This window comes from Melopsittacus undulatus, chromosome 6 (genome assembly GCF_012275295.1).
Source record: "Melopsittacus undulatus isolate bMelUnd1 chromosome 6, bMelUnd1.mat.Z, whole genome shotgun sequence".
NCBI classification, from domain to species: domain Eukaryota; kingdom Metazoa; phylum Chordata; class Aves; order Psittaciformes; family Psittaculidae; genus Melopsittacus; species Melopsittacus undulatus.
The window spans coordinates 57,822,410-57,838,992 of record NC_047532.1 but is presented as its reverse complement, the minus strand read 5'-3'; the positions used below and the strand labels follow the sequence as shown (position 1 = coordinate 57,838,992).

At 46.3% G+C, this 16,583-nt stretch overlaps 2 protein-coding genes across 2 annotated transcripts in view; one reads left to right on the top strand and one right to left on the bottom strand.

Moving 5' to 3' along the window:
- The first annotated feature begins 16 nt into the window (after positions 1–16).
- Positions 17–3,015, top strand: TMEM41A (transmembrane protein 41A). The gene is made up of 5 exons (XM_034063643.1): positions 17–158; positions 234–387; positions 560–721; positions 1,366–1,504; positions 1,823–3,015. Exons 1-5 carry the CDS (start codon positions 61–63, stop codon positions 2,041–2,043), a joined length of 774 nt encoding a protein of 257 aa, XP_033919534.1. The 5' UTR covers positions 17–60; the 3' UTR covers positions 2,044–3,015.
- Positions 3,016–3,550: 535 nt separating this feature from the next.
- Positions 3,551–16,583, bottom strand: part of MAP3K13 (mitogen-activated protein kinase kinase kinase 13) — a 39,597-nt gene continuing 26,564 nt past the window's right edge. The window contains exons 8-15 of the mRNA XM_031043649.2: positions 16,046–16,155; positions 14,741–14,857; positions 14,083–14,220; positions 12,353–13,097; positions 10,858–10,928; positions 8,112–8,409; positions 7,344–7,441; positions 3,551–7,255 (exon numbers count right to left, since the gene is read on the bottom strand). Coding sequence (XP_030899509.2) covers positions 7,219–7,255; positions 7,344–7,441; positions 8,112–8,409; positions 10,858–10,928; positions 12,353–13,097; positions 14,083–14,220; positions 14,741–14,857; positions 16,046–16,155 — 1,614 coding nt within the window. The 3' untranslated portion in view covers positions 3,551–7,218. The remainder of the gene's footprint in view (positions 7,256–7,343; positions 7,442–8,111; positions 8,410–10,857; positions 10,929–12,352; positions 13,098–14,082; positions 14,221–14,740; positions 14,858–16,045; positions 16,156–16,583) is intronic.

The following is a 16,583-nucleotide window of genomic DNA, read 5'->3' as shown; positions in this document are numbered from 1 at the left end:
CGGCCGCGCTCCGCCCCGCGCCTGCGCGGGGTGTGAGGCCGCACCGCAGCGCACCGCGGGATGTGGCGGCGGCTGGCGGGCCTGCTGCTCGCCTTCGCGGCCGCCACGGCCGGGCTGTGGCTGCTGTCGTCGCGGCTGAGCACCGGGCAGGCGCGCAGGTGGGTACGGCGGGGGTGATGCGGGCCGGCGCCCCGGGGGTCCCCGTGCTCTTCCTTCCCACCCTTCCCCTTCAGGCCACTGCGGTTCCCGTCGGACCTGGAGGAGCTGCGGGAGTTGGCCGAGGCGCTGCGGGACTACGAGCGGCAGCACCGGGGCGCGGCGCTGGCCTTGTTTTGCGCCGCGTACCTCTACAAGCAGAGCTTCGCCATCCCTGGCTCCAGCCTCCTGGTACGGGAGCGGGGCGGGGGGCTTGCCGGGTGGGAGCCGGTACCAACATCTCAGAGGGGCCCTGTGCCCGCAGCTGGTGCTGGGTGAGGAACAGGGCTACCGCCTGAAGGCAGCGGGTGTGAGGGCACACGCGTGTGTCCCGTCCGGCTCTCAGGCTGTTGTGCCCCGGCAGAACGTCCTGGCTGGAGCGTTGTTCGGGCCGTGGACTGGGCTGGTGCTGTGCTCAGCCCTAACCTCTGTGGGAGCGACCTTGTGCTACCTGCTGTCAGGCGCGTTCGGGAAGCAGTTCATCGTCCACTACTTTCCTGATAAAGTGTCTCTGCTGCAAGGAAAGGTAAGAACGGCGCTGGCTCTGCAGACAAGCAGAGCGGCCCCTGGTTGAGGCTGTCCTGTGGGCTTTGTGAAGCAATGAAAGCACATAGGTCTGAAGAGACCTCTGGCACAACCTAAGAGCACACCGCTTTCTTGGGAGCAAGCCTGATTGCAAAGAGGGTGCATGGAAAATCCCAGATCCCCCCAGAAAAAATCACAGACTGGTTTGGTTTGGAAGGGACCTCATCCAGTTCCAACCCCTGCCACAGCAGGGACACTTTCCACTAGAGCAGGGTGCTCCAAGCCCCATCCAGCCTGGCCTTGAACACTACCAGGGATCAAAAGTAACATATAATGAATTGATTGGGAAGCCTCTGTGCTCTAGAGCTGCCTCCGCCCACTCTTGGGCTGTGTTGTACAGCTGGAGGTGGTTCTGCCATTGACTTCCTGATGTAATTCAGGTTACAGCCCATTTTCACCACTTGAATGGAAGGGGCTGGCTTATCATTAGGCACATATACATACATAAATGTGCAGCTTTTCATCAGTTCTGGACTGATGTAATGTCATGGCATGTTAGAAGAAAACTTCACTTTAGTATTGTTGCCCTTCAGATATTACTCCTGTCTGAAGGGCAGAAATAATTTGGAACGTTTCTCTTGGCAGGTAGAAGAGAACAGGAGCTGCTTATTTTTCTTCTTGTTGTTTCTGAGGCTGTTCCCCATGACACCAAACTGGTTTCTGAATCTCTCAGCTCCCATTTTAAACATCCCTGTGTCCCAGTTCTTCTTCTCCGTCCTCATTGGTAAGGCCTGGGGAGACTGCCTGAGGGGTTAGTGTGACACTGCCTGTCTGCTCATCACCAATCCTTGGGAAGTACACTGGGCTGGGGAAGGCAGAGCACCAGGGTCATAGCTGGGACTCTGCCCCATTGAGCAGTTTGCCTTTGTGCTGCCCTTACACTTGGAGGTCTTGAGCATTTTACAGATACCAATGCAGAAAGAACCCCATTCTTTCCATTATGAACACAGCCTCCTATGTCTGGCCTTGGGCAAGGGTATATTTGAGGTAATTTTACATTAGTGTGATGCTAACCAGGCTTTTTCTGCTCTGATTCTTTCAGGTCTTACACCGTATAATTTCATCTGTGTGCAGACAGGAGCCATTCTGTCACAAATCACCTCTTTGGATGCCATTTTCTCCTGGGACACATTGCTCAAACTGCTCTTGATGGCTGTGGCAGCACTGATACCAGGGACCCTTATCAAGAAGTACAGCAAGAAGCGCTTGAAGCTGGATGACAACAAGCACACTCAGATACTCAACGGCAAAAAGAGCTTGTGATGGCCCAGGTGCCCCAGATGTTGGGGCCTCACAACAGGTCTCTGTCCCAGGGGCTATATTCTGCATGCTCTGTGCCAGTGTGAACCAAGGACAATTGCAGTTTTTAATCATTCTTCTTGTCAAAGAGGAGGTGTAAGGATCTTTCTTTTTAATTAATATTTTATCTGTGCATGTATCTGCACGGAGAGCACTATACAGGGGCTCTGTGAGTACTTCAGTTAATGTGCCTGTTTTGTTTAAATTGGCCTGTGTCTCCAGCCTGCCTGAGGATACTGACAACCCCCTGGAGATGTATTCGCATGGGAAGTATTAGCATACCATGAGGAAAGCAAACCAGAACCCCTTTAGTTCCTCCCAGCTCTTGAACAGGGGGGGCCCAAGCACCACAGTCTCCCTACCAGCTCAAGGCACAGGCCTCCACTGGGCTCACGTCCTTCCCTCCATAAGCCCAGCTCATTGCTTGTCTTACTAGTGTGACTGATGTGGCAGCAGCCAGCTGGTTTTCTGCCCAGCCTCATCCCTTGGTGCCTGGGAGGCCACAGCACATAGGGCTGTGTCAACCTGCATCAGCAGCTAATTTTCAGCAGCATTTCCCAGCTCTAGGTAGGCCCTGCTCCTTCTTCCCCCTGTCCTCTCCAAACCCATATTTGTTTAGCATTTTTGGCCTGAAATGAGAAATCATGCACTTGTGGTGTTAGGTGCAGTAATACAAGGACAAAGTTGAGAAGAAGCTCTCCCTTCTGTAGGAGAGCTTGCACAGTTATAAAAGGCTTCCTCTATCATTCAGATGTTAAGTGCACTCTGCAGCAAAATCATTCAGGATTTGGGGCCAGCTGTGAGCTGCTGGTATGTACCATTCATGTGTCAGAACTCAGGAGATTGCTTCTGTCAGTGGCTGCTACTCCCCACAAAGTCTAAGGGGGGAAAAAGAAATAAAGGAATTGATGTGCCTGGCTGGCAGTACCTTTAAAACCTACACATTTTTTCATGTGTAACTAGAAGGTTTCCAAATAAGCAGCTAAGTCTTTGTCCCATTGCTGAAGATCATAGTATCTTATTAGATACTCTGCTTCTGGGGTTTTGGTATTTGCACCTCCTTGCTCTACTCTCCATGAGTCTGCCCTCCACTCACAGGATAAAGTAAACTTTCTGGCATGGAAGAGGGCAGATGGGAGCACTCAGGAAGGTGAGACTGAATGCTTCATCCCCATCAGCAGGGCTGGAACTGTGTGGGACAGCAAGGTTCCCAGGATGAAAAGTCATGGGTGCAGATTCAGTCCCCAGTTCACATTGCAAGAAATCACTCATTTGACAAGAGCAACAGCCAATGCTTTTGTGCATTGATAGGCTACATATGTCCAACCAAGGCTTCCCTGCTACTTGGAGCTCCTGGTAGTTCCAGTTCAGCTGTGTTCAGAGACACATAACAGTTATTAAAAGGCTTCATGACGTTGTCCCAAAGCACACAAGAAACCATTCCCACATCACCAAACCAGCCTGAGAAGTGTTGAAGTACACTGGCTTTTTATTCCATGCATTGTTTGCTTTGATAGTCATTCTTGTTTCCATCACTGTACACTGTTCAATACAAAAAAAAAATCAAGTTTGTCTCAGGAATCCACAGAGCAGGGAGGAGGGAGATGAACACTACTGGACAGGGGCAAGATGAAATGGTTACTTAGAACACGACAGTGGGGAACGCAACATTCAGCTCTGGGAGAAAATCTAGGCTAGTGTTCAGGAGCTGTCAGCAGCCGTGAGAACTGGATCAGGGTAGTCAGGATGCTGAAAAGGAAACCCACAGTTTACTTCTGCCCTGCAAATGTTGCTGCAAGGAGAAAGCAGGCTGATTTATGCCTCTCAGCTCCATACCCTGCTAGGGGAGAACGTGAGGAACTGCAGCAGAGGTGCCCATACAGCAACATGGAGATCACGTCTATGTGCAGATCTGGGGAGGTTTCATTAAGCAAAATGCCTATATAACTCCCTGAAAAACTGACAGAGACTGCCAAGAATGCAGGGGAATGCTGAGGCACTCCTGCCTGCACACAGCCAAGGGCATGGGATGTGCACAGCAGGAGCCTGGGATTACATCTCCATGGGTACAGCGTTACGTGTTTAGGCAAGGGGGGGATGCCCTAGTGGCAGTCCCAGAGGGACACTGCATAGTAGGCAGCAGTTAGGATGAGCAACACTGGACTGCAACAATGCAATGACTGGGCCATGTAAAGAAACTAGAGCTAGGTGTGGCAGCAGATAACCTGAAGGGTTAAGCTCTGCTATTCTGGGCCACAGAATGGGCCAGTGTCCCCAGGCAAGGATGGGGAGGAATCAGCACACACCTGGGACCACCTGGCCCAGAAGGATCCCAAAATCCCACACATCAAAGCTTCTCTGCAGGCCCAGAGGGCTTTCATTATATGGTGGAAGGGACTACAGCTACCAAAACCCCTCTGGGATCTTTTTGTTAGGGACTGAATTGTTGCAGACAAGTCCCTGCACAGAGACTCTGACAGGCCTGAGCTGGAGGCAGGTCTCCTTTGGCTGTAGGGCTGCCCCAGGACATCAGTGCTGCCCAGGCTGGGAATAGCCCTGCCTGATGGAGCTCAAGAAGCCTGTCAGATCTGAGCAGCAGAGTGTCTCCAGGGGCATAAGGTCTGGCATCCTCTGCTGTGGGGGACATTTGATGGTAGGTCTCAACCTCTGTATGCAATAGTTCAGTCTCTCTCTTTGTGTGCATATGTTAAGTGCATACAGTTCTCCATTGCTAAATTCTTGTACCTCGGCCTCTAGCCTCCTGAGTGACCATCTGCACCGCCTATTCCACACCAAAATCCCTCTCACACCATGACAGCAAAGCCATCTCTGTCCTTCCACCTCCTCCTGCCACTGGCTAAGAGACAGAGAACATCTGGGGGGAGAAATGAGGGATGAGAAGAGTGAGGAAACAAGAAACAAGCCAGGGAAGAGCTTCACTCCCCAATGGCATTCTACTTCCACCCAGAGCTGAGTATTGCTGCTGCACGCAGGTATGAGCTGGTCACTCCCTCTCCAGCAACCTGTTTGGTCCTACACGGATAATCCACCATGTGGATCTACTGCTGGCCATCCCAATCCCATACCTGCTGCCTGGAGCAACTGCCCTCCTCTCTGCTTGTCCTTTTGCGTGCTCTTGCCAGGGGATCTTGTTCATTCTGTGATCAGTTCAGAAGCCACTCACTCCCTGATCACCATTCCCCATGAGATCAGGAGCTGTCAACTCTACCAGCAAAAGGAGCACATTGCAGCATTAACCATGAGTTGTACCATGAGGCTGACTGCATCCACCTCTCAGAGCAGCCTTGACAGGTTCTCTGGCCCAGTGTAACAGCATCCTTAGAAACCACGAGACGCAGCCATTACTGACAGCTGCTGAGACCAGCTCTGCTCCCATTCACCCCAGCGACCAGGGAGAAGATAACATCACACAAACAGATTACAATTGTGCTAGCAGTGAAGCCAACCTTCTGATCTACAGAAATGATAATAAATAATAAAATAACATCATAACTTAAGATCTGTGTGTAGTCCAGCTACAAAAATTTAAAAATATGGGATAATTTAAACTCATACAATACTGCTCTCTGTATAAGTAAGACATTTTCCTTCACTTTGCCATGAGGCTATAAATTACCACAGTTAAATTCAAACCAGTATTTTAACATAAAATGTAAACAAACAAAGCAACAGAAATACCTGTCCATGGTCCATTCCTGCCATTCAGCTCAGGCTGGTGTGCCAGTCTGCAGAGCAGCACCCAGCGCGCTAGGAAGGGCAGAGTGAAAGCTCTTGCAGGGCAACATCAGCTAAAGGGGTAGGGGGGGGAATCGTGCTCTACCATTTTGTTCTCTTTAAATATTGTTTTAAAAGAGTAGTGTTTGAAGGGAAGGCACTATGAGTACTATCAGAAAACAAATTTTTCTCATCTGCCAATGCCTCGGCCTGTCACACAGCAGTACTATCCTCACTTTCACCTGCAGAGTTTCAGCTTAAGGGAGAAACAGAGGCCTCAGGGTGCACCTGAGACACAGCTACCATCAAGATTCCCTGTGCAACCCATTTTGCACAAAGCCTGACATGAAGGGCAGGCAGCTGTTAATACTTTCAAGAACGTACAGTGAATAAAGAGACAGAGCAGGGCTGATGCTCTTAATCTAGGCCAGTGATTCCCAGTCTTCCCCCTCAACACACAGCTCTCTGCTGGTTATCGATGCTGTTGCAGGTGAGAGACTGCTTCTCCAAGTCCAGTACAGGCATCTCCAGTTTCCTCCCCAGAAGAGTGCTCAGGCTCTGCAGAATGTGCTTTCCATGGTTTGCAAGTTCTTGCTTTTCCAACACTGATTTGATTGATTATTTTGACTGACTGAAACAGACAGGAGGTAAGAGAAGGAAGTAAACTGGGAAATGGCACACTGCATCTGAAAGAGGTTTCCCTGCTCAACTGGAGATCGACACTGCCAGAGTGAAGCAAGGACGATGTTAAGAAGTGCTCTTATACCAATTCTCAAGAGGACGAGGTTAGAATACATTTGCAGGATCTCACAACAAAATGCTGATTAAAAAAAGAAACAAAAAATCCTTAAAATAAAACCCACTATTACATTCCTGGGGATGTATCAGCTCAGAAGACCCTGGAAGTTAGCACCTCGGTACCAATATTCTCCAGGAACACATCCAACCTTCTGATTAAAAATGACCCAGCTGGTTATACTGAATACACTTTGTTCACAGGTTACTCTATAATAAGGTCTTTTTTATGCTTCCTCATTTGATAAGACTCAGTGGTTTAGTTTTCTTGATCTGTTCTCCAGTCTTCAGGGCCATGAGGCCTGGTCCCCTGTGAAAGCAGCAAGAGAATCCCCCCACATCTGTACACAAAGCTGTCCAGGCAGGACTCCCAGGATGTTTCTCTGTAATGTGCTTGCTTTCTGAACTTATTTTTTTTGCAACAAGTCTGTGTGTCTATAAATACAATCCACTCTTTACAGTAAAAAGTGTTAAAATGTCAAAAAAATAAATATCCATGTTACAGTAACTAGATTATTCAATAAAATACATCCCTGCCATTCTTGATTGAAATGCTCAAAGAGAATTAATTTCATTTGGACATTTTCCAGAGATTCGGGTTATTGCAAATCACTCCTGGGGTGGGAAGGAGAAGCATCTTCTCTTCCTGTAAAGTGTGATGAAGGGGAATGAAGTGGAATCTCAGGGAAATCAAAATGCCAGTATCAGGAAGCTTTGGGGGAGATCTGTTTTACCAAGTAGCAGAGCTGCAGGGCTTATTGGTCCTGACTGTGGCATCAGAACACTCCCCTTCAGAAGAGTCACAGTCTGATTCTCCAAACTGTGCTGGGTTCTGCAAAGCAAAAGGAAAGGTGGAGACTTGAGCAACATTCCTGCACCACAGATCAACCACACCATCCCAACCTGTCACAGCGGACAGGCAAAGGTCACCACCAGCAGAGGAGAGATCAGCAGCACACAGGAGATAACAACAGGGCACAGTCACCCTCCCAAAGGTCACTTGTCTCCCCTCAACAAGGGGACAGTAGAAAAACACCTGGTCAGAGCATTACCAAAGACACATGGAGTTATGAGAAGATGGCACAGCAGGCTCTGCCCTACCCCCCCCAAACACTTGTCAGACATTAAAGGAGACATTTCAGCTTCACCAGCAAGGCTGCTGATGGGTAAGCTTGAGGCAAACAGTTTACATCCATTCCATTTTGTTATCTATGTGCTATTTTTATCCCACTTAATGCAACTGCAAATCTGATGGCCTCCCAACATTATGCTCATCTTGACCAGGAAAATATGTACAGTTTGCTTTGTGCTACTTTCCTCCAGCTACTCATCTAGCCAGTTACAAGAAAGACCTTTTTAAGCAGTTGCTTTGCTATAGTACATCTACCACAGCATTTCTTAGACAGTCATCCAACCTTCTGGTCTTTGGATTCATTTCTGTAACATTTATGGGGGTTTTTATTCAATAGAAAGAAGAGGGGAGAATTAAACTTACAACTCACCTCACAGCTGTGTTCATCTGCACAAAGTTTGCCCAGAGACATCTGAGTCTTGACTCTCCGCACTGCACACTCTTTGTCTGAAAGCCCATCAGACTGGGTAGAGATTTCAATTGGGATCTCTGGAGTCTGGGACAGCATGTCCTCCAGCTTCTCAGCCAGCTCATCTTCCAGCTTGGCAGCCAGCTCATCCGGACTGTTTGAATGATCACTTGTGTTCCCCTCCTCTCCATCTGACACAGAGAAGTTCTCCGAGCTGAAGGTTGAGTAGGACTGGCAGCTACTGATGCAGCGGTGAGGTCTGCAAACCAGGAGTGTAGATTAGCATTCAGCTTGTATCACAGTACCTCTAACTGCAGAGAGTCTCCTGGGTGCTGCGCTTGGCTATTCTGTTATACCTGGCCTTGACAGACTCCATTGCTGGTGCCTGTTCAGCCCTGGGTGAGCCTTTCCCAAGGAGCACACTGCCAGCCAGAACAGTTACAGCTTCTCAGTGGGCAGGTTTCCACAGGTGCTGTCACTGCACAGAGTAAAAATGAGCTAGAGAGCCAGCACAGCCTTACTGTTCAAACATCAGGAACTCTGTTTCTGACATGTAGCAAGAGCAGCCCTCTTTCAGAGCACATATTACAATCAAACCCCTCACAACATCAGTAGTGCAGTGAATGCAGAGTGGCTGCTACATTCTTATACAGGTTTTACCAGTGAAATTCTCATCCTCCTTTCTGAAGCATGACATGCAGAGCAGAGTTTTGCACCTGTACTTTCTATCTTCAGCACAACATGAACAGTGCTTCCCTGCTGTAACAGGCAGCCTGGGCTGCTCAATCCTCTTCTCCCTAGAAGACATCACTCAGGCACAGCACATGCTATACTGCCTGGTTGCTTTTCCACACTGGGCTGAGGACTTGATGCTTCCAAAAACATATTTGAGCAAACAAGGTTCTATCCCTTTCTAGGGATAGAAGGCTTCACATCAACTCTCTGAGAGTCTCTTCCCACCCTAAGAACACTCCTCCAGCTGAGTCATAACTGATCTGCAAGGCTGGCAGCAAGAGCTCTGCAAAGTGCTGGGCTGCCTTTCTTATCTTGAAGCTATGGAAACCTACCACTGTTTGAATGATGTAGTTCAGCATCTGCATCTTTAAAATTCATCTGTTCTTATTCAGGCTTGTCTGCTACATGTTCATGTTAGCTGATCTGCTCTGGAGCACACTCTTCTTTAACAGTCCTTTGTCCTAAAGCAAGGCTGTACTTTAATATACAAACCTAAACTGTATTGAGTTTCAAGCTAATTCAGTTAGGAAAAAGTGATCCCAACAGCCAGGCTAGAATTTAGATATGTGCACTCAAAATGAAAGTAATTTACTTGAATGTGGAAATTGTTTCATACCAGGGTTGAACAGTAATAGCACAAATTACCAGTTGCCTGATCATGCCAGGAGAGCTACAGCAGGTCATGACATTGAATTTAGGAAAGGCAATTTGTCTTCCAAGTTAGTAAATCACAGAAGCAGCAACTATCACGTAAGAACTGTATGAGTGAGAAAACTCCACTAGTTCAGTGTTGTCTCTGACCCTAGGCAGGAAGACATAACCTGGGTAAAGTATGAGGACAGGGTGTGCAGACAGAGCCTGCTTTCTCCTGGCATATCTTCCAGTTTCTGAGCTGAAGATCAAACCTGCAGTGGCAATACCACTGATGGATCTATACTCCATAAATTTAGCACTTACTACTTGTTTATGTTTTGATTTCCACAGCATACCTAGACAAAGAGCTCCACATCTGAAAGCATTTTGGATGGAAAAAGCACTTTCTTTTTTTCATTTTAAGCCCCCATTTCCTTCATAAAGTGTCTTTAACATGAAAGGTACAATTCTCTGTCCATTTTCTCCACATAAATTACAATTTCATGCACCTCCAGTACCATCTCCCCTCCTCCTAGACAAGAATTTCTCATGGACTTAATCTCTTCTTTCTATGGAAACCACTTCTAGCTATTCTTGTCAGACATTCTCAGTACCTTTTCAAGTTATACCATGGTCTTAGAGCTGGGGCAATGAAGCTGGTATTCAGGAGTCAAGCTGCAGATATGCTGTGAATATATACAACAGCAGACACGATTCTATTTTCTTCTCCGCTCTCTTCCTAACAACCTTTAATCTATTTGCCCACTGTACTTCACGCAGATGCTTTCATAAAACCACGGCAACAATTCCATGATCTATTTCCTGAGCATAGGACTGTAAAGCGCACTATTACATAGGCTTCAGTAAGAATGCCCCTTCAAGTCTTATTTTATAAGCAACACCAAATTTGATCTCCCATGTTGTCACCTGGCTCTTCAATCCTACCAGAATTCAACTACAAAGGTGCTGGAGTCTGCTCCACTGCAGCAACAGTTAACAAACATTTGAAAGAGCCTACAGAGGGTCCCGACATTCAGAAAGCCTGAATCTGGTGAAACACACGTAGCAGCTTATTATTATAGGCTGAATAATGTAATCAAGTGTGATCCGATTGTGCTATAAAAAGCCTGCAGAAGAAAGGCTGTGCTGAAGATACCACCTCAGAACAGGCTGAAAACAGCCAGCAAACATGGGGGAAAAACTGTGTGTGGACGGGACACAATGAACGTGGTTCTGTTCTTTTGTCAGCACCTCTCACAGTTTCAGTCCTGGTGCTATGACAGTTCTCCTCCTGAGTTTTGTACCAACAGAGACTGATTAGAGCGAATTCACCTTTTACCTTTGTCTACGAGGGAACTCCACTTCACTGTCTACTTCGCCCTCTTCCTCTTCTGAAGAGTCATCACCACTCTGGCGGAAAACAAGGACAAGAATGGTATCACTTCGGTGAAAGAACAAACATGCAACTACATGGTTGCCCTTTGGTCCTCCAGGACAAAGTCACAGTGTCAGCAGCCTGCAACAAGAGGAAAATAACCTGCACATCAGTGAAGATTGGCTCAGGCATCTTCTCACCAGGAAATCCAGCAGTCTTCGTGCTGCCATTTCTGAATTTGGAGTGATTGGCTTTGAAATACACTGGGGTACTTCAGCAGGTATTGAGTACATAACATTCGAGATTTTTGCAGAAGCAAATTAAGTAGTTAATACCATTCTGAAACCCACATAAATTATTGAGGTTATCTAGCACTCTCAGCTTTACAACTTCAACCCTCTTCTGCATGAGCCCATCATGGAGCAGGATGGGGGATGACACAGCCTTTGCTGGTGGGTTTCACCATCTAGGAAAACTTGAGTTTTGTTCCATTCTCTACCTCAGCAAGCACAGCCCTTTATTGTCCTTTTCTCATCCAAATCCACCTCCTGCACTCTTAGTTTTTGCAGCCTCCTCCTAGCCTACCCAACCTGCCAACCCTTCATTCAGAATCAGTCCCTTATTTCATCCCATCCCATTGTCCTCCTTCCTTCATTCACAATCCAGAAGACACTCTGGGTCTCATCCTCCTTTTCCTTCAGTTTTACACCCAGGCCCAGTTTTCCTACTCTTTGAACTCACTCACACTGGTTCCTACTTCTCTCACCACCTGGATGGAAGCAGGAAGAATGAACTGTTTCTGTACAACTGTGCTGTAACATCTTTTCAAACTCTTGCAAAACCTTCATAAACACAGGAGAACTATGACTTTCAGTCAAGAGGACAGTTTCTGGCAGGTGCAGCAAAAGGCATGTCCCCGGGACAATGGCAGATGTTGAATTCCTGTTCCAAGACACAGCAGTACTACAGATTCTCGATGAAACTTACAGTATATTTAACACCTCCAAAACAATGTAGTTACCCCTTCCTTTGTTTTGAGAAAGGCTTGAAAACATTTTGAGACAGTTGTAACAACAAAAATTCAGTAGACTTGAGTTTCAGCTCAAACAAAAACTCACTAAATTGCAAGTAACAGACCTAGGCCCTATAAAAACCCCATTTGACAACCCTCATTATTAGCAGTATGCTCCAATATGCCTACAGTACTTCTGACATTAAATGTGTGTCCAGATCAGGGGAGTTAGAACTAGATGATCTTAAGGTCCTTTCCAACCCTAACTATTCTATGATTCTATGATAGGCATTATTTCTTTAAGATAAAGTTGTACATGTAACTCTACTGCTATGTGCATGGGAAACATGGCTTTGCTACTATCCTATATCCAGACATCTCCTTTTGGTGGACAGGGAAAAGAGGAACAAACTTCGGATTTTCTAAATCACTACATTTTGTCCTTACCTTCTGAACGGGTCTTGCTTTGCAAGGCAGCACTGAGGAAGCCATGTGCTGAGGAGTACCCAGGGCAGATGCTGACTTACAGCTGTCAAAGCCCTCTTCATCCATCTTCTCAATGAACTGAGCATTTTCATATAGGGAAACAGATGTTGGTGATTGAGAATGGCTCATCCCTGTTTCAACAGATGACATCTGCACCTGACCACTGTCCTCTTCCCTGCACTCTAGACAGGAACTATACGGATCTGTTTTGCAACACTCCCAATGATCAGCTTTGCTTTCTTTGCTCTCCAGGTTCCTTCGGCAATCTGCTTCCATGGCAGCAGAGATGAGGTCGGGGCTAGAACCAGACATCCGTCTTTGCGCGTGGTTACTGAGAGGGCTCCGCAGCGCTGCTGCAGGGCCAAAGTACCTTAAGTTGTTTGCACAATTGGCAATATCTTGTCCATGGGCATGAAGCCGTGAGTGATGGCCATGTGGATGGCTGTGGCCAGGTTGCTGTGGTAGGCCGGAGTGATGAGAAGGATTATGAGGTGGAAGAGGAGGTGCATCATCTTGCACTGGCTGGTTTTTCAAGATCCCTGCAAAATCATTGTAGCTGCCTTTGCTGTTCCCTCGGCGGTGACGTGGCTTACTGCGGTAGCGGCTTTTGCCACTCAGCGTGGACATTTTGGGACTTCCTGAGACTGGTGAGCCATTGGATGCTGCTTCTGTGCTGGGTATGCCCTCTGACTTCAGTAGATCTGGCCTGAGAGACAGTCAGTAGAAGTTACTCATTAAACCACACTCAGACATGACATCAGCTTGGAGTCAGGATGAAGAGGCAGCTGCAGCCATAAGCACACCCCACTTTTTAAAATCTACAGGCTACCCTCTTTATTCAGCTGTTCGACTTGTGCATTTAGTTTAATTTAATTCTCTCTACTCAATTTCCTTTTTGTCCAGCTTATCATGCTCTACACTTTTTTCTTGGTGATTTTTCCAATATATGCCACATACTATCCTTTTTCCACTCTTATTTTGATGTTCTGCTACCAAAATAGTTCCTTCCTAAGACCTTGGTGTAGGGCACATCTCTTACTATGCATTCAGCATTATAGGGTCCCAATCTGCTGATGGTTACCAGCCTGCTCATTTCAGAAGCATGTGTGGCTATTATTTCAGAAGTGATTATTTACTGTTAATCAAGACTCTCTAACTTCTGGAAACCCCAGAAAATAAAGATTAATAAGATAGACAGCTCCCATTAAAAAAAATTCACTTACTGAAAGTCAGGCAGAAGAGACACAGCTGAAAAGGACAGCATGAATTCCCAAATCTCTAATCCCAATTTAATTCCCCAGTAATGAAACCATCCTGTCTGAGATTCGCACAATTCCTCACCCACCTTATTACCATTCAAGTCACGGATGATCTAAACTTTTCCCTGCTTGGACAGTTAGAAATTTGAGACAATACATTAGACACCTCCTGTCAAAGCAACATCATCTGTGAAAAAAATATATGGACCAAACAGCTCCAGAAAGCTGCCCAGGTAGAAGGGACGGCAGAATTCATTCCTTTTACCTTCAAATAATTAAACAGATGTGGTTCTGAGCATCAGACCATGCCCAAGAGTGAACATCCCTTTGGTCTGTCCTTTGTTGTCATCAGACTCAAAGGCAAGTAAGCTGCCTGCTTATCTCAGTGGGGATCTACCGCTGGTTCCTGGCACAGGGCTAGGTTTCTCTTACCGTTTAGTCTGGCTGCCTGGTTTATGGGAGACTCCTTTCCTCTTCATCAGCTTCTCCACTGTATTGGGGTGGATTATTGGTCTAACTGGGTGGCGTTTGTAAGTCCCAGGGTATTTCTTTTCCACTGCTTGTTCCCTCCTGAAACACAGGGAAGAAAACCAAACCCCATAAAACAGATCAATTCTCTCTTTATCCAAGTACAGCTCCTGCAGGACAGAAGCACAGCTCCACTGCAAGCACACTGTGTGCCTGTTTCTCAGCTATGGCTGGGTGCAACACAACATGCAGCATGAAAGGGTACAGTCCTTTTCTAAATCCTCTCTGCAGAGATCAGGCAGTTGGAACAGGGCCCTAGCAAACAGTCCTGAAACAGCACTGCTTTTCTCTTTACAAAGGGGCCAAAGGATGCCAGCATCATATGGGAAAGGTGCTTTTCTCCCAGTCAGTGGGCGCTGGCTAAAGATATGTGCACTAAGTGGTCTGCAGTAATCTCCTCTTAAGAGGCCTCTTTCTGCTTGCCAGCTCTTTACTGTGAGCTTGTCACGGGACAGTAAATCTACAAGTACCACTGTGCAGTTTAGATGTGAAGCACTGTTTTTTTGATCCTGTATGCATATTGCCACACACATGGCATGCCATTAGGCCTAGAAATACATACTTTATGAGCTCCTTCTCACGGACCTCCAGCTGCAGCATAATAGCACTGAGCTCCATGTATAAGTTATTGGCTCTTTCCAGTTTCCTCTCATAGTGTTCACGGATATCCAACGCATGTCTGAAAAACGGAAAAGTTGTTATTCCACAGTTCACGGACCAAGAGAGGAGGATAAGTATAGGTGCTTTAGGAAAAAACCTTTTAAAAGCCCAATTTGCCAGCTGTATTGCACTGAACCTCAGATAGAGATAACAGTGAATGATAACTAAGAGCTTGATACAGCAATGAATCATTGTGTGATTTAGAAAGCATTTCAGTCTTGAAAGAGTGGCAACACTTCTCGCTAGAGAAGCTGGAAATGCCTCACATGCATCCTTTGGTCAAGCCCTGAACATCCTGTTTGCACAGAGAAGGGGCTAAGTCAGCTTCTACAGAAACAGGGAAAGAAGTCATCCCTTTGTATTTCACAAAAACCAATATGACCCTATAATTACTATATAGCTGCAGAAGACATCTTGACCCACAGCTGAAAGATGTGACTATCAAAAGCTCCCTAGGGCTAGGGAACACTCATCAACAACTACATAAAACTGCTAAACAAGGTTTTCTTTAGACTCTCAAGTTTGACATAGAACTGCTACGCAGTGGTTCGCGTTTCTCTGTCACAACTACATTTGCGAATGTGTATCACAGAAGATAACAGTTTCTTAAATAAACATTCTGCTTTCATTGTTAAGCTGGTGTAATGTTCAAAAATGAATTTCAGTAGGCTGGTAAATTGGAGTGTGCTCACTTCTCTGGAAATAACTAATTCAAAGAAAGTATCAGGGCAGAGAAAGCTCACAGCAAACTGCAAGATGCATTTCCCACTGAGATGGATGTACAGGGTTCAGTGCTGTCAACACACACATCAAAACTCAGGCAGAAACACTCTGTGGTAAACACACAGGCCTTTGCCCATCTTGCCTGTAGCAAACTGCTCAGACTGCCCAAAAGCAGGGAGAGTTTCTACTATTTTGCTCTCTCTCTCTCTAGATTGCTCTCTGCCAAGCAGTGCTCAAGGCCTAGGGCATAACCATGGGAACTTCAGTTTCTGGACTCAGAAGGAATTTAGGCTGCCCAAATTTATACCATCAGGAATACTGCATTCTGTTTTGGGGCCCTCAGTAAAAGAGGTGTACGAAAACATCTGGGGGCTAGAGCACATGCCCTGTGAAGAGAAGCTGAGGGAGCTGGGCTCATTTAGCTGGAGAAGAGAAGGGCTGGGTGGGAAAAGTGAGCAGGAAACATAAAAGTCTGTCAACAGACCTCAGCTCTTCTCTTCGACGACGAATCAATTCTTCATCTAGCCGGTGGATACAAGTGCCTTCACTTTTAATTTTCTCAAAATGTTTCTTCACTTCTTCTCTCCATTCAGCCTAGGAAAACAATTTACCTTTAGGTATTTACAATGAATTGGGATCCCTAGGTGCACGAAAGAAACACTCTCAGGCAACATTCTTCATGTCTGCAGAAAATTACAGGTTTGGGTTGAAAACATGTTTCTGGTAATTCAATTATTTGGGTAACAACATTGCAGCATGTTCAGCTTTTTCTAATGGTGTTTTCATTTGTGCTCCAATTAGCTTAAAATATAACTGCATTTTTTAAAACATATATTTTTAAGAATTCCTAAAGCTCTTTTCATCTTAACACAACATTTTGTCCCTTTTGCCATTTAAAGTAAACAGAAAGGCTTATGATTTGGAAAGCTATATTCATAACAACAATTGTCATTAGGGTGATATCAGCTCTGTTTTCCCCTTAAAGCCCTGGTGCTTGCAGGTTGAATAAATACACGTGCTTC

What these genes read in the sequence shown, in the direction of transcription:
- TMEM41A (XM_034063643.1), top strand. Translation starts at nt 61, where the DNA reads ATGTGGCGGCGGCTGGCGGGCCTGCTGCTCGCCTTCGCGGCCGCCACG. An exon ending in TCCCTGGCTCCAGCCTCCTG is followed by an intron (nt 388 to 559) that starts GTACGGGAGCGG and finishes GTGCCCCGGCAG; the next exon opens with AACGTCCTGGCTGGAGCGTT. An exon ending in CTTCTTCTCCGTCCTCATTG is followed by an intron (nt 1,505 to 1,822) that starts GTAAGGCCTGGG and finishes TGATTCTTTCAG; the next exon opens with GTCTTACACCGTATAATTTC.